The 21810-nt window shown below is 39.5% G+C and overlaps 1 protein-coding gene across 1 annotated transcript in view; it reads left to right on the forward strand.

Annotated features, from left to right (window-relative positions):
* ncanb (neurocan b) overlaps positions 1-19910 on the forward strand; it is a 143546-nt gene extending 123636 nt beyond the window's left edge. The window contains exons 12-16 of the mRNA XM_072389789.1: positions 1594-1752; positions 3481-3563; positions 3707-3851; positions 12041-12223; positions 13443-19910. Of these exons, the coding sequence (XP_072245890.1) occupies positions 1594-1752; positions 3481-3563; positions 3707-3851; positions 12041-12223; positions 13443-13585 (713 nt within the window). The 3' untranslated portion in view covers positions 13586-19910. The remainder of the gene's footprint in view (positions 1-1593; positions 1753-3480; positions 3564-3706; positions 3852-12040; positions 12224-13442) is intronic.
* The last annotated feature ends 1900 nt before the right edge of the window (positions 19911-21810 follow it).

The raw sequence follows: 21810 nt of genomic DNA on the forward strand, positions 1-21810 counted from the left end.
AATACTCCACATTAACAGAATTTACATAATAACTACGCTGGCGACTTACTGCAGTGCTTGGAAGACTTGAGGAAATGAATAAAGAGGAAATCCAATTGTCCCACTCATTAACTGAGCTGAAGTTCCAGCAGGCACCAAAGACATGTGCTGGACTAACAAAATAATTCTCTCGTGCATAAAACGTGTAGAAGCTCTCATGAGGGGTTGACGCAAGTTCACCTGTAGCTTTAATTCATCAGCACACATCGACCGTGGTTGCATGATTACCTTTAGTTCTATTATGTGAGGCTAAACTCACGCAGACGGACTTGTGGGTGAATGATGCATTTCAAACTGTTCAGAGAGCACCAGAACATTATCTAACAGGTCAGACACTTACCATCACTGATTTTCTTGACATCAAATGTTACTTTCATTCCTCTTTTCTCTCGCTCCCTGCTTGGACAAAATGTAGCTTCACCTGAGGAAAGATAGTGTCACAATGACCCTTTGGGTGAAAAAATGTCATCGTACTTCACAACACTGGACCTCGAAAGGCCCTGAACAACACTCTGAATGTAGAGGACCTCAACTGTGCGTAAAGCAGAGGTTTTGAAGCCCTTACAGCCCTTATTTCATATTACTCCATAGAAAAGCTTTCACGATGAACTACTTCACCCGCCTCTACTTTCTTCTCATATTCTGTCCTTTCTACTCCTGTCCCCCATCCCTTTGCATACTAAGCAGGGCCCCATGCGGCCCAATTTGCACTGCCAAATTTACTGGTGTCGCTTCACATTTGTTTGGGGAAAAGCCGAGGCCATTTCCTGATCTAAATACTGCTGAGAAGGGGGCAAAAACGGGGGTGAGGGAGAGGGGGAACTGGTGATGGCTCGGCTGACAGATCAACTCCATCAACTAAATATACATTTACAGACATCAGATGTACACACATTTGCAAGCCCACCAACAGTGCGAAAAATGAAGCTGAAAGCCACAAAGCTAAACCCCAGAGAGCTGAGAGCAGAGGGAATAGATGAGAGAGATTAAGAAAGAAAAGGAGGATGGGGGGGGGGAGCTGTGGTTTGAGGATAGTCGGTGTGCTGACAGGACTGTGACGGGGCTTAATTACCAAGCGAGCTCTGCACACTGGAAGCAATTTCTAAGGATTGTTGTCATTTGAATAGATTAAAAAGCCCTTTCACTGGACTAAGCTGTCTCACCGCCAGCTTGCTTCCGCTGTGGATTAAAAGTCAAATCAAAGAAGAGAAGGCACAGACAGAAGCAGAGATGGAGAGATGGAGGCAGAGTGTCACAGAGGACACTTAAGGCAACATGGTGCAGAGAAAAAAAATGACAAGAAAAGTATTATGTCAATCTCCTTCCTTGCAGCAAGACAAAAGGGACAAGCTGTGTGTGGATACAAAACGTAATCCTCAAAGAATAAGGGTCTCCCACTTTTCAGTCCTAAATCCTTCTGTCTCTCTCCTTGAACAGTACAGTTTTGGTCATTACCAATTAAACAACCTACCCCTGTCTTCCCACGTGGATTTTAAATAGAGTAATCACTGTTTTTGTCTCTCCATCTCTTTCATAATCCCCATACACCTGCAGACACTGAGGGCTGCGAGCACTCATGGAGGAAGTTTCACGGCCACTGCTACAGGTACTTCAGCCGCAGACACACCTGGGAGGATGCAGAAAAGGACTGCAGGGAGCACAGCGGTCACCTAGCCAGTATCCACAGCGCAGGAGAGCAGAACTTCATCAGAGGTGGGTGGAAGAGTCAGATTTGGCACACATAGTGTTGCCTGTGGAAATGAAGCTTAGTGTTTGTTCTAATCTGTCTCCTCTGTAAGGAATCTGAAGTTAGGAACAAAAGTTTGGAAAAACAAGAACCATAACTCCTTCTGTGTCATTCTTTGTCAACTAAAACAGAAGCCCCTAGTTCAAATGTTTTATTGTCTATTTTTAAGAACATATGTGATGGTTAGATCCCCAAATATACATCCATGGGGGAATTATTTACAAATGTAAAGCCAGTTTTTCCAGAATGGGAGTTTGTCTCAAATTACTGATCAAGTTTCAAAAAGGTTCAAAAAGGCTTCTTTTCAATATTGGACAGCTGTTTTTTTTTTTAATGAGGACAGACATGTTACTACTGTAAAAGCCTACGCTCATTTTAAAACATTTATAAGAAATAACTTTGAAAAGAAAACAATACATTATAAAGTTGTAAATACAAATATAGTTGTGTTTTAGAGATTATATAATGGATAAATCCCTGCAAAATTCCAATCAGATATGATTAAACAGAAATATGATCCATTTTTCTTCCAAACTAATCCAACACAAATGTTATCTATGTGGAATCCAGCCTTGAGTAAATAGCTTATTTCAACCACAATGATAGATTTAAGGAGTTGTATTAGTTTATTTTCTATAACTGAACATGTAAACACCTAAGATTCTAAGATTGTATTCTTTATTTGTATTATTAAGGAGGAAAAAAAATGGAGATTTAGCTTATATGGAAAAGACTTGAAAGTGTCACATGACAACATCACGTATCAACTTGAGAATAACAATGGGGATGGAAATGGTATGCAAATCCTATTTGGATTTTTGCCACACAAGTTAAGACTTAAACAGGAATAAACTAATTACTTTTATTGCAAGCTTGTACTCATGTTCATCATGGACTTTTTTGTCTCTTAGAGCCATAAATTTATGCCAGTCTGTATTATCATGCTAATAGACATTTGTTCTTTATTTGGTGCCTCATAATCCTTCATCTCTTCAATCTTATCTTTTCGCTCAATGGTAGTGCTCCAGCGTGTTGTAATAACACCAGATCACCTGCAGCAAAATCCTATAATTCTCAATCCACCTCCTATTTTTGGCAGTCACTGGGACAGTGGCACAAATATAGGGCCCATCTTTCTTCCACACACGCCCAGATACCAAAAAAAAGTGTTCAATTGCCTTGAAAATGGATGTCTCCACCCCTACAATAAAAGGATCAGAGCTATTAGGAAGATTAATGTGCCTGGCAATGATGTTAATCATCACAGTGATTGAACTTCAATACATACAATATGTGCAGGCGAATGCACCCCCCACACACACACACAAATGAGATTAACCCAGGACATCATTAGGGAAATTTCCTTTCACGCAAACAAAAATCTCATCACTAGTGCATCACAGACTCAAACAGTATGTTTCTATTATTGTTTGACACTTAGCTGCAACCACCGCAGGGACAATAAGTATACAGCTTGCATTAGACCTGCTGCTCAAATACAGTTTGACCAATGCTAGCCTCACTTCAATACAAACTCATAATTCTTTTCCCAATCCTTCCAGTGAGGACACAGATACAGTGCACTGTTTATAAAAAGGTTGGACATTAGTGTCATATCACTTCTAAAGTTAAGGTCGCTTTTTTTTTTGTTTTAATCCTAAATTCATTTTTTCCATTTATTGCATCCTAATCAGGTCTGAGTCATGACAACACATGGATCGGGCTGAACGATCGCACCGTTGAGGATGATTTTCAGTGGACGGACAAGATGGATCTGGTAAGGAGCCAGCTGTCTGCGTGGTTTTGTGCACAGCGGAGTGAAAAGTCCTAAAGAAACTGAGAACATTCTAAACATGGCTTCTCATGTTTGTGTTTCATAACTATGTCTGTCTGTCTTTGTCTTCTTGTGCACGTGGGCAGCAATATGAAAACTGGCGGGAAAACCAGCCAGACAACTTCTTCGCTGGAGGAGAGGACTGCGTGGTTATGATTGCTCATGAGAATGGCAAATGGAATGATGTGCCCTGCAACTACAATCTGCCCTATGTCTGCAAGAAGGGAACAGGTGAGGGAAAAAAAGTTGAAGGAATGGAGAGGAGAGGGTGCTTTCAAGTATTCCGTTAACTTTTATAGGTGATTAAAATGACTGACACAAAGGTGAGGAGGAAGTGCGCAGCAGGGTTAAAAAGAAGAGCGCTGAAAAAGAATCAGACACAGCGAGGAGTCGGACTCCAGGAGACTGGGAGAGAATGAGGAAAAGGGCAAAGGATGTCACATCTCTGGCCTGAAACAGTCTTTAAAGTGGAATTATTAAATAGAAAGATGATGAAATGTTCTTGAAGCTTTTTCTTTCTAATGTAAAGCAGCTCGCAGGAGTTGCTGCCCATTTTTGTTAAAGCACAGACAGACAGCACACGTACCTTAAGGTGAGCACCCTGTGTCACACTTTACTTTAATCACATTTGCCACAGTGAGCTTTTTCAAATCACTTCACGTACAAGTTTCAGGAGGTTTTCCACCTGCTGCTCACATGGCAACACCATTTTTTCTCCCAAACGTTCTGTTTTAGTAAGATTAAGCACATCTCAAGGCAGAAAACGTGTCCTGTTTTACATCCAGAAAACTAGCGGAAAGAGGAAAGCAAACTTATTGTTGGTAAGCTCCCAAAGAATATATGCTGCGATGTCATCTTCATTTTCCTTGTTGCTGCTGCCCCCTCTCTGCGCTACAGTTAGGCCACTACCTGCTCCTCTGAGAGCCTGTTTGAGCTCATTTTTCCACCTATTTGCATACAGGTCAGACTTATGACCAGTAGCAAGAGAACAGGCTTATTATTAGCTTGGCAAAGATTAACAAAGTGGTGTAGAGAGATGCTGGGACAAAAAGACACTGCGTTGTAAAACTATACCTTAGAGCTTTGAATACATCAGAGCTTACATTTATTAAAATGTGTCATCGCTATCAAGACTGGATGAATATTCAAGCAGCTTCACTGTCACAGATAAATTTTCCATATTGGATACAGATCATGAGAGTATTATCAGGGTGATGGAACACTCCCATCACTCCGTTTGGTGTAAGTTGGTCGTAAAACTCAGTCAGAGCAGCCTGAAATCAGTCCTCTTTTCACCTTGACATTTTTATTTAATGTCAAGGTTGTAGAATGTAATAAACGTGTATAACACTTTTTATTCGTTTTTAAACTTTTGTAATGGAAAAAGTGAACTACAGTCAAATGGACACTGTTGACAACCAGTCAGTGTTAAGCCCCCAAGCAAGAAGAGGGGAGTTCAGAGAGAAGCAAGGGCGTTATTAAGCCTCAGCCCTCTTGGCCTGTGGAGGAGGAGGAGAAATTGGAGGAGTTATGGTGTGAACCAGAGTGGAAAAGGTAAAATAAAATAAAAAAAGATCTCATCATCTGCAGGGTTTTCTCTTTTCCACTTTGGCTGTTTTTTTTCATGAATAACCCACACTCACAAAGGCAGCTGTGTCCACTTCTTTGTTTGGACCATTTTTCCACAGTTTATCTTCTTGTAAATTTTTTTCCAGGAGCAAGAAATAGGAAAAATCTCCTAAATAATCAGATAGTAGTCCTGTGAATTGTGACCCTGCAGGATTTCCACCCTTTGCAAAGTTTGAGTCTATGCCTGAGAACTTTGTAACTTATGACAAATTATCTTTAAATGTGAAAAGGTTTTAGTCTTTTAGAAGTCTCCAGAACGTCATAACACCATAAAGAAAATGTTAATCCCCTCTTCTGTCTAACACTTGCGGTTCCTTCACTTACTTACCTTCACTTTTTTCATTTCAAATAGTATGATTATACCAGTTTTCAGACTATAAATATCTTGGAATTTTCCTTTTCTTGTATGTTAAAGGCTTCTCTTTCTTAAAGGTTATTCCTAAACTTTAATGTATGTGGGTACAACTTAGCTTTATACAATATGTTAGCTTCAATAGAACCCTTAGCCTACCTATAAATTGTCTCTTTAAAGGATGTTAAGCATTCTGATAGATACAAGATACAAGAGTATTAATTGTCTATTAACTGTTCTAACTATTCTAACTAGTCTTTTAGGCTGCATTGGAGAGACGTCAGAAAAAAAGAGCAAGAGATGCAAACAAAGTTTCCGTCCAGATCCATACAGTAAAGGGCCTGCGAGGAAAAAAAGCATTATTGTTTGTAGTTATGTTAATTTAGGCAAATTATATGTGCTTTACCAAATATAGAGAACATTACTTCTGTTGCCTCATGCAAAAAATGCTTTTCCTGAGGTGTTCCTGGTCTATTCTTGCATGAAATGAAAGCTATTTCCCTCACAAGCAAGGTGTTGCACCATCTCTGATGCCTACTGTCACATGTCCCCAGCATCCAGCCCACCTCTGACCTCAATCAGTCACTTGTAATCACCAGAATCTTTTCATCTTCCCCTCGCTCCCCGATCAGCCTCTTTCTCACTCTAACCAACCCCATGTACTGTCTTGTCCTATCAGTGGAGTTTGTCAGCGCCACACTGAGAGTTCCCAGCCTGATTTCTAATTACCACAGCTCAGGTGATCTGTTTGTCTTCTCATCACACGTGCCTTTCGGACACCTTGATCAGCCTCCTGGGGGCCAGTCAGTGTGACGCATTACACAGATGGTGGTGATTCATTTATTTATTCAGTTCATTTTCTCTGAAACAGAGAGGGACAGGTATCTGATTTGACGCATGCTCTTTGTGAAGACTTCTCACACAAGCATCCAGTCAGAAGTTGGGAAAAATTCTTACTTTCAGCAAAACATGTTCTAAAATATTATTATCCAGGGATCCAAAGTACATTTTGCCATTATCTTGAGATAACCAGTCCTGTTTTCTCATGATAAGAGGTGATATATTTTGTTAATTCAGCCTAGGGAAGTTTTCTAGTTTTCTTTTTCCATCACCATTGCCTGAAGGGAGTTGGTCAAGCTCTTATGTATCCCTAGAAATGCCACTGTCAGTGTTACACATGTATACTTTGACCTAATGTCATAGTTCTTCAACAACCATATTGAAAATGATAATGAACTATGAAACTTTGTGTTAATACAGGTACCATTCATTTTCGAGCTCACTTTGATCACCAAGTGACCTTAAGGAAAACAAGTTACTATGTGTTCTGATGACAAGAAAACAAAAGACCTTTTTTTTTTTAACTTAAAACAAGAAACTTCAACTCGTTATCACAGAGAAAACAGACTCTATCATCTAGAGATAACAGAATAATCCACTTGTGATCTTGAGATAACAGCAACAAAACAAATAACTGCTGGCAAGGCTGCTCAGCCCTCATTCAGCTGGAGAAATTTGTGGACATAGGGGTGGAGAGAGTATCCAAAAGGGATGTTTTATTGTTTGATCAACATCTTTTTAGGAAGGATAAAGAAAATATGGAAACTGGCAGGAAAACTAGAACAGATCCTGCTTTAGAATGTCGGAAATTTTTGGAAAGTATGAAAGCAATCCACTATTTATCTATGGATCATATGTACTGAGGGAGGAAATTAATTTTGCATGGCTTCTGGGCAGACACTCTAAGCACTTTGGGAAATAATTCACTGTTTACAGATTCCAGCAGCTCGTGTGTCTTCTGAGATGTAATGTGATTGTTGTGTTATGTACAGACACCTGGTTTTTCAGGTTCTCAAACAAAGAGGGGAAATTCTTTTATTTCCACTATGAATCACCAGCTTTACAGGTGTCTTAGATCTCTGTTGGTGAATTAAAGCCTTTCAGATTGTTGACATTTGTGTACAGAGGGGACATGCAAATGCAAATGTTCTTCTGAATAAGAAGAAGTAAGAATATTTTTGGCGTAAATTCCATTATGATCTGTCTGTAAATGATAGCAAATTTGACCAATCCCTAGAAAAGATGTTGGCTCTTCTCAACAAGCCAACATGAGCAGCCACAAACTTCATCACATCACATTTGCTGCTGTGGATACTGATGGTCACATTAAAAAGGTGTGACACAGCAGCTGTCCATAAAGACTTGAAAATGAGCTCGTCTTTTGAATTCACAACATACCAAGCCTCTGAAACTCACCATTTAACCAACTGCATCTCATTTCTTTACTTTTTATGCAAACAAAATGTTAGCATGACTAAATAGGATGTTGCGAGTTCAATGTCATCGGGAGTAGAAGCCCTGGAGCTGTTTCCCTCTGCTTCCATTTTTTGTGCTAAAACGTCCATCACCTGACCCCAGCTCTACATGAGCCTACGGGCCTGAGGGGATGTCAGGTTTTTTATTGTGTTTCAAACTGTTTGTTAAGGGAAAAGGGACTGTTGGTTTCCCTCTTCTAAAAAAAAAAGTACCCTTGTTCAAAATTCTGTCAATATGGCCTGATTTCCAAAAGGCACAATGACATATTTGATCATTTAAGCATTTTACTTTTATGTCTGAAGCTTCTTACTTTTATGTAAGTAAGTAAGTCAAATAAATCTTGATTACCAAGTCCAATATGTTATTTCATAAATATCACAGTTTTTAAGTATTTTTTAAAATCTTCTAGGATATTTTTGTTTGGGAAGGGTTCATCCAGTTTTCAGGCAAAAGTCCTTCAGACCTGTGAGATAATTGGGCCATCTTTCATGCACGTCTCTTTTTAGTGAGATTAAATTGTGGCACTCTGATGGCCACTTTAAAACCTTCAGCTTGTACATGTAAGGGAAGCACATAATAGGCTCGGAGATTTGATAGGATCAGTACGCGGCTGTAGAGGCAAACCTCTTCTTTTAGTTTTAGCCTTTTTCCAGATGTTAGCATAAAAAATGTCCTTTTTTACTTATCATTAAGTGTAGCATCGTTTTTCAGCAAAGTATACCCTATATAGTCCACATGACTTGTTTTTTTATCAACTATCAGTTTTTTTGTTAAGAGAAATTTAACTAAGTCTTTCTTTTGTGAAGGTCTTATTTGTCCAGGTGTAAACACTAATTTGGAGTCTGATGTTTTTTCCTGAATATATCTTTTGCTTTTGTTTGAGTCATAGTATTGATCAATCTTGTATCACATGGTCTTTGCCAATGATGACTTTGAAGCCATAGCCCTTACAAGCTAATCAAGAGTCATCTGAGAAATAATATCTGTTGTGGTGCACAGTTTTGCATCATGCTCCTCTCCCTTTTTGTTGTTGTTGTATGTCACTGCTCCTGCATGTAAATACCAGTAACTCTCCTGTTGGCATGGTTACTCATCAGCTGTAATAGAGTGCCAGAAATGCATAAATGATTTATGCAGCACAGCTTCCAAAACCACATTGGAAAAACCTTTGGAAAAAATAGTGGGTTTTTTTCCACAGTAAAACTATAAAAAAATATAAAAAAAGATAAAGACACAATTCAACCAGAGTACTAGAGCAGGCTGTCACAAGTATGGTGCCACTATGATAATCCAGATTAGTTTATCTTTGACTTCCTTGTCCTTTCATGGCGTCAAAAATTGTGGGTGCCCAAAATTCTGCCTGCCCCAGTATATCTTTGGAATGCATAAAACTTAGTGAGGATGAGTCAGACAAAACAAAACCACTGTCTCTCAGTTGTTCGCAGCAGCTGTCATCAGCTGTACTCACACAGCAGTTTGTAGCAATACTGAATCTTTCCACATCGACTGTCTCCATGTGAGTCTTTCTCCCAGCAGTGCTTGCCAGAGAATGCACGCATTCGCACACGCATTTCATATCTCTCTCATTCAATCAAACACTACTGTCAGCAGGTGTTCAGATGCTTTGAAGTCATGAAGGAGTGCAGAGAGGAACCAGGATCTAGATGTCTGCAGATCGCCCCACTACACTACTTCTCACTGACAACCCCCCACCACACAGGCATAAAGGCACAGGAAATACCTCTAGCATTTTACAGCATGCACGCACACAACTTCTCTATGCAACCCTTATAAAGGAGTAATTTCTTAGCATCTAATGTTTGACTAACCGAAATATAAAAATCAGCTACACAGAAATCTATTTAGTTTCATCAGCAAGCTTTTTGAGCTGTTTTTCTGATCCTATCTTTTTTTACATGTTATAAAGGTGCACATTGAACTAAGCTGAGCCATGCTCATGTCTGCCAGAAATCCACACTTGTATTTTATCACTTAAAGTAAGACCCATATAGATTGAGAGATGTCTTGAGTGCATTTTGTAAAGAACATTTTATGGACTTTTTTCTAAGATCTAGACTATTTCTCTCTCGCTGGTATCCTCTGTGCATCATTTAGGCTTTCTGCTACAGACACCTTTTCTGACTTAAAGCACCTCCCATAAAATATTTTCTCCATTTGCTTCTTCTACGTTTAGTGACATTTTCTTTTATCCCTACTTTAGCACATCTGACTTATCTTACCCCCACTGCGAGAAAGCATTTAGCAGCCAAAAAGGCTGAAAGCACATGGAAAACTACCTTTTAGCCGATCATCTCCAGTGAGGATTGAGATGCTCATTGCCCAGTCCTTCAACAACACATTAAACTGTAAATGTGGTGTGAAACTTTTCATCTGAAGTAATGATGCTGCGCTCCATTTATTCGGGACTTTAAAAGTATTACAACAGGGAAATGGGAATTAGGAGGGCTTGTAAACTTTTTCCGATTGCTGGTTCAGTCCGTATGACTGATTTTAGCACTGAAGTGCAAACACTGTACATTAGAACATTGGATTTAAAAGAGGACAATTAGTGGATACAATTTCATTTGAATCAAGTCATAACTCATCTTAAGTAAGTGATGTGTATTTTAGAAAAACAGGATAAATAAAGCATCTAAGTTGAATTAGTGTACAAAAAGATTAGTTTGAGAAGTGGTGGGTATCAGTGCACAATGCTCTCAGGTATTTTCAGACAACCAATTAGAGATCATCCTTTGGATGTAACTTTATATTTTCACTCGTGGTTCAGTAGCTTGTTTAGTACAGATTTGTTGATTGTTTGATCGATTATTCAGATGAGAACTAAGAATTGTAGAATCATTTCAGGAAGAAATTTTAAATAAAATGTAGCGTCATGCCAGTTTTCCAATCATAACTACTCAAACATCCCTTAGGGTATCTCTTGTTTAGTTTTATTCTTACTGGTTGTTTTTTTCTTATACATTTTAATTAATAAAACAAAAGGGTTTATTTTGGAAAATGCAAAATACATGTCATGCCAGCCTTGAGTCTGCAAAAGGTCAATTTAGTATCATTCATTGTAAATGAAGTTTTTATGGAGCATTACCTTAAATTTGCATAGACTTGATAGGTCAGAATCATTTGTACAACCATAGTAATTATAACATACCCAGAGGTATCAAGTTATTAGAATTTTGGCACTTCTATGTTGTTCAAGTTTTTGTACTCACTCAAGTGTTTGTGTTTTTCTAAATTTTACAGATGGCATTTAAGGAGAAAAATTGTAGTCTTAGGTGTTGTCAAAATATTATACCTGAATGTGCGTGACCATTGGACAACTTCTAGATTTATCTCCTGCCCTGAAGCTGGGCTGAAGTTCAGGGCAGGTGTTCAGGTCTGATGGGTCAGTTAACATCATGTAACTGTTGAATTGCGATCAAGGCCCGAAGCTACATCATAAAAGCAAAACCTGAAAAACATATGTTATGTGTTATATGTTACATTGTCACAACTTTTAGAATCCAACCAGCTGTAGGGTGTAGTTGCAGTTTTCTGACTTTTTTTGTGTGTGTGTCGTTTAAATGATCATGTTGAAAGCAGGTGGAAGTTGGGCGCCAGCTACAGCTTTCTCATCTGGAAATTCACAACACATTCACAATCACTGAGTGAGACTATCGGAGTGCTTCCCTGAGGCTTTTCTTTCCTGTCAGTGTCTGAGCAAGTCGTCAGCCTCTCCCTCGCAGCTTCTGTAAACATTTTCCCTATCCTGCCTTCACTCTTTATGTGTCAATGTCGCAGCTTTGCCTCGACAGGCGCCCACTCACTCACAGACTGGGACAGGCACGCCATCCTGCAGACACTAAATCCATATTTTGATGTTTATGCTGTGTTGGTGTTCTGAGAAATGTTTTAGTCAAGTCCTGCATTGTGTTTGTCTGTGTCTTCTTAATATTAGTATAAACAAACATGTTTTAGTGAAGCACATTGATAAGGTGAATCCAACTAAAAGCCCTTATCATGTAAAGACCACCTTTATTAACTGTACCCTCGTTGCTGTGCAGGAAATCCAAATAAACAAAAGTTGACAACCTAATTAATAATATGTACTTGTTTCTCTCTGCAGTGCTTTGTGGATCCCCTCCCACTGTGGATAATGCCTTCCTGATTGGTCGAAAGCGTTCGCACTATGATATCCACTCTGTAGTGCGCTACCAGTGCGCCGATGGCTTCCTGCAGCGTCACGTGCCCACTGCTAAGTGTCGTGCCAACGGGAAGTGGGACCGACCTAAAATCATCTGCATAAGATGTGAGTTCTCCACTACAAGGTTTTTAACAGACAAGACTCCCAGCTTTGTTTTCATTTGTTTTATTTTTAGCATCAGCATAGGTCAGAAACACCAAACCTCGTACATTAACTGCCCTGAGGCATTCTGTCACCATGTGCATTCAGGCTCGCCAGCCCTGCTCTCATTATTAATAATTGTGAGCAAAAGGATTGCTGTGGCTGCAGCCTGAATTAATTCCCCTGGGCTTGCTTAAAACTGACTGGATATCCTTTGAAGTCTTTCATGCTTGAGGTTGGATTTTATTTCATTCCTTTAGACTTTTCAAAACAGATTTTTAAAGCAGGTTCGAACTCCATGCAATACAATAGATATGTGCTAAAAAGGACGACAGTTCAACCACATTCCATATTACAAATGCTGTAATAAGCTAAACATATGAGCAAAGTAGACGGGTATCTGCTCAAAGACTTTTTTTCAAAGTAAGTGAAATAATGACATTGCAGTGGCATCACAAAATGCATCTATTTTTAGCATAGTGGATCATCCACAATCTATTTCTTTTTTCCACAGCTTTTAAAATGCCTCATCTTCTTTTGGCTTTGAAAAAATGTCACTTTTGCTGATTGTATTGAAAGTGCGCACTCTGTGACAGAACTGATAACACTTTTTGCTATAATTTCATGTTCTCTTTCAGAGGACATAAAGAGTAGATTCACCAAGCTGAGCTTTGTATTTCACTTCACTCAGCTCAGAGTGTGACAGTAATGATGAAACCCCGACATAATGTAGCTTCTGTTCAAACTGATAAAGATTCAGTTGTTTGTGACTCTTTATCTGTGGGGTGAGTTGGTTTTATGGCACAGAGTTGTAATGTTGTCATTCACTGCAGATCACAGGTCTTTGTTGCAAACCTAGTGAGGATGGTCAAACAAAATTTGGCAGCACACCCCAGCAATAAGCTTGTGCGTCCTTGCTAAAGGCTCCCAGTTTAAACAATCTGAGAACAAAACATATTCTTTCAGTGTAGTGGAAATAGTTGAAGCATCTACAGAGAACAGGTGGCTTTGCCCTGCATTTTTGACCTGCATCTCCTCCCTCATTTCTCTATCTGAATGCCTCCGATGCTCACCTGTGATTTATGTCCCTCTTACATCAGACTTTCACTGTTGCCTTTCACCATGTTCTATCGCTGACATACTTCAATTAACAACTGTTGCACCCTTCCTTTTATTTCTTCAGCCCGGCGAGCCCACCGTTACCGGCGCCACCACCACAAGGGCAGGAGGGAGCGCAGGAAGCACAAGAGGCACGGCCACAGAGAGGGAGGCCACCATGGAGGAGAGCTGGGCCAGGGCCAGGGCCACAACCACGCCCGCTTCTGAACCAAAAAAAATTAACACCCACTTACCTTTCCTCCTTTGCAGCAAACTGCAGTTTGCCTGTGTCCTCCCCATTCCCATTTACTCAAACACAACTTCACAATTACAGCCCAAAAATGCTCAACCCAAGCACCCAATCCTAGCACTACATGTCCCCAGCCCCGGTTCTCAGAGTCAGCCTGCATCATAGTCAACTCTGAGGCCTGTCACTTGCTGCCAGGTGCCGGCAGGACTATAAGAAAATCCTCAGTTCCCTTCTTGCTCTCTTTCTCTGTTTTACCTCCCGGTCCTAGCTTTTCTGTCTCTCATCTTACTTGATCCGGTTACTCTCCCTTTGAGCTCAAAATGGGGCTACATTGACCTGTTTTGAGGATGAAAAAAACCTTTGAGTTCCACCCTGAACATTCTTTGGAGAGAAGTGTTTTAGTACGAACTGTAAATATGGATGACATCATTGAAAATGCTGTATCAAAGTCAGACAAGTCAATGAAGACGTTGTGTTGTTGACTTGAGCCTTTTGTCTATTGAACACACGGTTATTTTTTACAAATACTTAGTGTTTATTTCCTGACTCTGCTGCTTTTGGTTTGCCCTTTGTAAGAAACTGTACTAGACTCACGGCAACGCTGAGTTATTTTGAAACAGAGTTGATTGATTTTTGAACCAGAAGCAGTTGTGATTGAATTATTTGATTGTTAGCGTTGTATCTTCTTGTCAGTGTGAGACAGTTGCTTTAGATCAGATGATAAACCCCCAGAGGAAAATGGAAAACACATCCCATCTCCATGCAGTTTCATCACGTCACACATCAGTCACTTTTCAGAAGCGTTGAATGATTTCGAACAGTTCCTGCTGTGTCAGACACACACACCTGTCACTGCCAGGGGTTAATCTGCACGTTCAGTGTCAGTTTGTCTCAACTCAGCTCAGCACTTACACTTTTTTCTTTTTACAATTTGTGTTGCTGTAGGAATGTGTGCTGTGAATTATTCATAGTGATGCAGCAGGGGGAAGTGTATCTTATGTGTCTGTTTCTCCTTTATTTTGGAGTTTACCTGCCATTTTCCAGAGCAACTGTATTGTTCAATCACTAAGACCTCCTTTTGCGACCTCGTGAAATAGTGCAAATGAGAGACTGGTGTAGAATTAACTGTGGTTCACAAATTGTCTTCATGGACTGATTTCTCATCAGTAGCCAAGTTAGCTGTATTTACGTAGATCTACCACGTATTTGCACAAACCATAAGCAAGACATCTGTTTCATCCGTGCCCTGTAAATTAACTGGATTATCGTGAGATCTGTGAAATCACAATCACTCATCTTGCCAGGCCTCCAGCACAGATCATATATAAGAAGTGTACGAAGTCACAGGGACGACCCCCTTTTATTTGTTTACAGTTTAGAATTTATGAGACTATCATTTTCCCATTGCCATTTTGGAAATTATAGGGCTTGAAGTTGATATTTTTGCATGAGAAATACAAGCTGGCGGAAAGAGATATTTGTTTTTGTTGTTGCTTTTGTTTTAATGGGGTTTTGTGAAGTACTTATGCATCTGTTTAATCAGTGTGTTATCTGCAGTAGACAGCAGTCAACACACTCTCAGTTTGATGGGGCAGGAATCAGTTCTGCTGATCAGTTCAAAATTCCACTGGTCTAAGCCCAAAAATGTAACCATTAGACAGAGAAAAGAATATAAAGCCTGCAAGGGCACAAACGCTTCCCTGTAGGACACTCACTGCACATGCAGTGACAAAGAAACCTGGATAAACTGGTGAAGAAAATAGTGAAGTAAACAATTGTCTGATGCTTAACTCATGTCATAGAAAAATGGCTTTACATAACATTCCCTCAAAGAGCAATGACATTTTTTAGTTGCTTTAGTTGGAAAAAAATATCTCTTCAGTGGTCCTGTTTTGAGAAGATGCTGGTACAGCTTCCTCTCAGAATTCCTCCCTGATTATCCAGAATGAGAGGGCTCTGCGCACTGCAAGTAAGACATTAGTGACTCATAAGTACTTTGTACAACAGAAAAAGAATTAGGGAAAAAAAAGAACCCTTTCATATCATTATTCTCAGAGGGAGTGAATTTAGTAAATGGCATCATATTGAGTCACTCTGTGTTTCTTGACAGAAGTTACATTTTTTTAAGGCTAGCTGCTAGCAGTCATCAGTGGTATTACATTTTAAGGCACCTCCTCACTGGCTTACTGTCTTAGACCCACTGGCTATGTCCATCTTTTATATGCAGTCTTTGGCTATAAGCTGTGTGCCTTTTGTTAATCCACATTCCTATATTAGCAGCTACAGTTTGATGTTTCATGGTGTGATAACAGCCAACAGTGTCAATCCTTAAGTAAGTTAGTCTATATGCTAATGGTTTCAGGATAGAATAGAATTTGTGAATTGAATGATGAAACGATAGAGGCAATGACGGTTTATCTGTAGAAAGACACAGAAAGGAAAGCAGTATTAGCTTTCACTGGAGTTGTGTGTTTTGTGTTAAATACCTCACAAATAGACATGTGTATGACCAACCTCGTCTGTGGGTCACAGCATATTTTACCTGAAAACAGCTGCTTGCTGTGGCTGAAACTACACTGGTGAGAACAGTGAGACTGAATCTTAAAGTAAAGTAAAAACCATAATCATTTAGATAATTAAGATAAACAATTAATTAAATAACAGCTAATTTATTTAGAGGAACAGCAGTGGGCTGGTCACTGAACATCTCCTTTTGCTTGACATAATATCATCAGACCACCACTGTCTTTATTAATCAGTTCAAATATTTTAAGACTAAACGACTAGATTGACAATTTTATGTAGTGATCTGCAAATATAACCAGGCCTCTAAAGCTGATGGCTGTGAAAAACAAAAATCCATTAATGAAAGGTGTTTACACAATTATAAAGATGTTTTTATGAAAGAAGAGAGAGACACTGGACTCTTGCTCATACTTTTGTGTGCTTAGGCTCTGTGCATATGTGTTCATGTTTGGGGGCACTAATGGTGACTGAGGCACCCGTCGATAATGATAGAAAGGGTCAGCAGAGATTAAGGCGTGCTGTCTCGGGAGCAGACAGAATCTCACAGCTGCTCACACATGAACTCGGCCCTGCTGCGTGTCCTCGTTTAAACAGGGGATTGAGGTGGATAGAGCAAGTGATTTACCGTCTTTTCCTTCTCCTTTAGTGACCGGTTAAATTGCTGCTTTTGAAAGCTAGGATTATGACCCAAACACTAACTCCAATTTTTTTTTTCCTCTTTGTCTCTCCGTCTTGTTATGGCTTTTCCTACACACTTCTATGCTTCGGTACCATTTATCCATCTTTTTATGTGGATAAGTGGATGACACCAGACCGTTTCAAATTTAAACCACCTTATATAAGAAAGATTTTAGCAGATTTTCTAAAGAGTACTAAAGAGAGTACTAAAGGGGATCAGGTTATATGAAGTCATGTGAGGTAAGAAAGTCAAACCTGTGCACGTTAATTTGCTGCCTTTGTTTGCCTCCTCTAACCTTGGCAATGACAACAATAGTGAACCTACACCTCTGTATCAGTTTAATTAATCTACTGCATGCTTAATTAACAACTTGCATTATCTGCACAACCACAGAGCTGTGATGACGGGGAAGGGTAATGCTGACGGACAGCCAGTGGAAGGTGCAGCGTGTCCAAGCTATCAAATCCCTTTCAATCTGTAGATGTCAGCCTGACATGAGCTGCTTTTTTTTTTGTCTTTCCTCGAAAATGGTTTGACCATGGGTGGATGAATAAAAGGGCAGGCAGACGCTCCTTAAACTGCTGAGCTGATGGCCAGAGACAGGGTAATTATAGTTGTGTAAAGGTTCAGCTGTCTGACAGGACTACAAAAAAAGGTGATGAAGCGATAAGGAAAAAAATATAGGTGTCAAACCTGGATGAAATTAAAGGAAATAACTGGAGGGAGTTAAGATTTTACATGTTAAAAACATGCTAAAAAGGGGGCTGCGAGTTTAACTGAGTCGGCTGTCCTGTGATGTGTTGCTGTAGAGATGATTTGGTCTACCACAGGTATGTCGTTGATTTATGTAAATCTCCAATCCTTAATTAATTAGAATGAGCGGATTTTTTAACAGACAGTGTTCTGTCTTCCCCTAAAAGTTCAAGAAGCCAAAAGCAAAGCAGACAGGCACAAAAACAGATGTGTGGGTTTGTGCGTCTCTATTGGCACATGGGTTTTTAAAAGGTGTCAAACCTTCCCACCAGCAGAGACAAAATTCTCATCTGTACAATTCAAATACCCACCTTCTGTATCATTTTCCCCTACACACATCAAGCGCTGTTTTTGTCTCTCAATCCTATCACCTTCCCTCTCTGAGCACTATTGTCAAAGCCCGAGGGAAGGCAACCAGACAGCTTAGAAGCCTCATTATTTTGATTCTTAATTGTAAAGATGAGCGAGTTAACAGAGGTTCCTGCCAGCTGTCTCAGCAGCGAACATCATGCCCGAGGGTAGAGTCCTGAATGTCCTCACAACCAGTGGGTCTCTTCTCGCTTATTGTAATGGTCACCCTGTCATTCCACTGACTCTCAAGCTTTCAATGTTTGAGCTTGATAGCAGATGCACAGTGGCCAATTATATGCGAAAATAAGATACTACTTACACACAAAACTCAAACATCCAAGCATATGATGTCAAATAATAAATGCCTCACAAGTCCTCATTATAAAAGACCTTTGAGCTCATAACGCAGTAACCTTGCCAAGAACACATGCAAATAAAAGACTGCACTGCAAATAGCACAAATGTTTTCTTCATTTGAAATTTGGTTGTCTATTAGTATGTGTGCTTGGCGTTACAGTGGGAAACAACTCCAGTGCATGTGTTTGGGTTCAACAGCGTTTCTTAATGTTAGCTGCAATATGAATATGGGACACTCCTGGCCTCATGTACTTGGAAGTAATATTTGAACCCTTTAAATGCAGAGTATCACTTTCGTCACACCCCTGTGCATACAGGTTATAAATGGAGGGATCCAAAGTTTGACGAGCCCGCCATGCCTTGTTGGGGTTTAAGATGTTACTGGACCATATCTGTTCCCGTTTGGAGGAGTGATGTAGCCGATGGGTCTGATGCAGTAACCGCTCATGATGTTTCGAGTTTATTCGGAAACCTCACCTTGCCTGTGTGTTTGTGCCTGCTTGTGGGACCATCTGCAAATTGGAACATCTACTGGTGACTGTTGACCTGCTGCATTAAAAGACAGCACTCATCAGTAATGACAGCCTGATAAGAGCGGTAGAAGCTGCTGTCTTTCCCCATTCGCACACAGACTGACTATTGATTTCACGATTAGGCTGTCTGTCCTGGACTCTTATTAAGTCTGTCAATGGTATTGATGGTGCAATTGCATTGACTGACCACTTAACGTTTTGTACATGACAGAAAAACAGACAGTCGTAATTCACAGCTCACCTCTGTATCCCACGTAAATGCACAAATTTTCTTTTTTTTCTTTGCATCTTTCTTTTCTTAGTATCATCTCCATCTCATTTTTTTTACCCTCCTGTCAACTGTAGCATCACCTCCTCTCTGTTCAATATCCGCTACAGGCACCACCCTAGTGGTATTTGCATGACATTACATCTCTGCCTGATACTGAGTTGAGACAATTTATCCTTGTCAGGAAAATCTCTGTATCCATTTGGGAGGGATAAATGAATGGAAACACGTTCCAGCAGGAAAATGATAAATGACTGAGACAAACGCAGTGCTGGAACCAATGACAAAAGTCTCTTTTTCTTCTTTGTTGTATATCATCTAACAGGTTGATCCCATCCTTTCCTTGGAATCCATTTAAACTCTGGGTGTGTTTGTTGCTTAGCTTCTCTGGGCCTTATTCACACAGCCTCTGTACATCCAAAAACCTAGCTCCTCCTCATCCCCCCTCCCCCCTGCTCACAGAACAGACTGCTATCGTGAACTGCTGCAATAGAAAAAAAAGAGAGAGAAAGACAATAAAACAGAGGTGCTTCGGTCAACACACACCCCGCAGGAAAGCCAGAAGCAAGGAGATACTTTGCCATACAGGCAAACTTTGTCTTAGCTCTGTTTCCTCCACAATACTTCAGTTTGCAGCTAGCTGTGTGTTCATTCTGACTGTGAACACAGATGCAATATAAACCTGCAGCTTAGGTTGTCTCGGGCTGTGTTAATAAGATCCACAAGTATTTATTCATATTTATTGATGTATGTTCTTATAAATTCCAGTCCTGTCACTGTATTATATTCTTTACAAGATAAATGATCATTAAAGGAAACCCTTGTTTGGATCCGTATCTGCTTGGTTGGAGTGGTTATTTGTTTACAGTCCTTTGATTTATTCAGAGCCAATATACATGATATTTGTTTATAATGAAAAATGTCTTTATACATTTTGCATTTATTTCTATTGGTATAAGGGACCAAAACCATTTCGGCAACCCTTGTATCACATTGAATTTAAAACTATTTAATTTGGTGATGATACTTCGATTCAGCTTCTCGATGGAATGCTGACATGAACAAAAGGAAAGGGATAGGATAGGACCTCTCCAAAAGACAGTTGGACATGAGTCGTGACGACAGAATCAAGAATAAGGGGAGTTTAATAGCGTAGAAAAACTGTAGTGACAAAGTGTAGCAGTCAGGCAGTCAAAAGGGAAAAGATTTTCCTTATTAAACTTTTGCATCAGCTTCAATTCATTTGCTTGTAACCAAATTAAGCAATTAGTTCAAGTTGATTCTTTTTTCAATGTACAACGCTAAGACTGCCAAAACGCCTGGGACTAAGCTAAAATCATTCGATTTCACTATGTTACAGGATTTGAAATATTACAGGATGTTAGCAGAGAGAAAATATTGTACAGACAAGTTAAATACTGTTCAGTTATCACGTATCATACTATGTTGTAGCGTTCTGATCCATAAACATTATTCTACAACACAATTTCCTACTATCATATGTTTCTGCCAGCAATGACTGTGTCATGTTCCTAATATTTTCCCTTCTCTTTCCTGAACCTGTTTACTGTCATTTAAAGTTTTGTTTGATTTTTAGATGCCAAGGTCTCTCATTAAAAGCATTCATGTTATTCTTCTCTTCATCTTCTATATCTGTTTTTTTTTCTCATTTCTGAATGGAGTTTGATATCCAAATGCATAGCGTCAGTCTCCTCAGCACCCTGGGCCAAGCACCACCCAAGAAAATGGTGACAGGATTGAAGGTTTTAAAAATGATATAGCGAACAACTAATTGTTGCTTTAAGATTTAGCGCTGTAATGTTTCATGAACAGCACATTATTTCTTTGTGTGTACTTCGCATTATTCGGTTAAAAGGCCTCTCACAAAGAGGACCAGAAAACCTACAAAAGGCAAATCTCCTTTACAGGTTGCTTAAGGGTCTTCAAGTTGGGTTTCACTTTTAGTTTTGGCACAGTGTGTTTCAAACTGAGATTCTGTAGTGCAAGAGCAGAACACAGTGGTTGTCTATGGCTGTTTTATAGGATCTTTTAGTAAGAACAAAGAAGCCAGAGGCTTTATTTTTTTCCTATACCCGAATCCTGACCACTCTCTAGCAGTTACACAACACAGTATGATGGAGATCATTGAGATTTAGTTGTGCTGTTCCTGTGAGACACTGTCAACATTTTTCTTTGGAAAAATGTTTTTGATTGCAACCTCTTAGACGCTGAGTGATGTGGATTTACAACAGAAGTCAAGAAGATGAATGTGTCACATCAGGATCGGTGGAATAATTATTTTGGCTTCTTTAAGGAGTATATATCTGTTACTGTGACATTTTTTTGCACATTTTGCAGAGTATGTAGTACGCTCAGTACCTCTGTACCTATATAGAAAGCAGTTACAACAGGTGCAGACATTAAGTTAACTTTTATACATGCGTGGGAAGCAATAAACCAACATAGGATGCAAGAACTAGAGAAAAGAAGGAAGTAAGAAGTTTGGTCAGCTTTATAAAATGAGGAAGTCAGCCAGCAAATAGGACTAAACCATAACCATCTATAAAAACCATGAGATTCATTTACAACCATATATAACTGTTATATTGATGTGTCTTTAATGTTGAAAAGGATTTTTTTTTGTATGAACACATGTGATATATATTTTCAACCCAAGCACTTGAATAAAGCTTGATTCAAAGCTTCAACTGTGTGTCCTCGAATCTTGTGAGGACA

This window comes from Leuresthes tenuis, unplaced genomic scaffold, assembly GCF_036924035.1.
Source record: "Leuresthes tenuis unplaced genomic scaffold, fLeuTen1.0.hap1 SCAF_7, whole genome shotgun sequence".
NCBI lineage: Eukaryota > Metazoa > Chordata > Actinopteri > Atheriniformes > Atherinopsidae > Leuresthes > Leuresthes tenuis.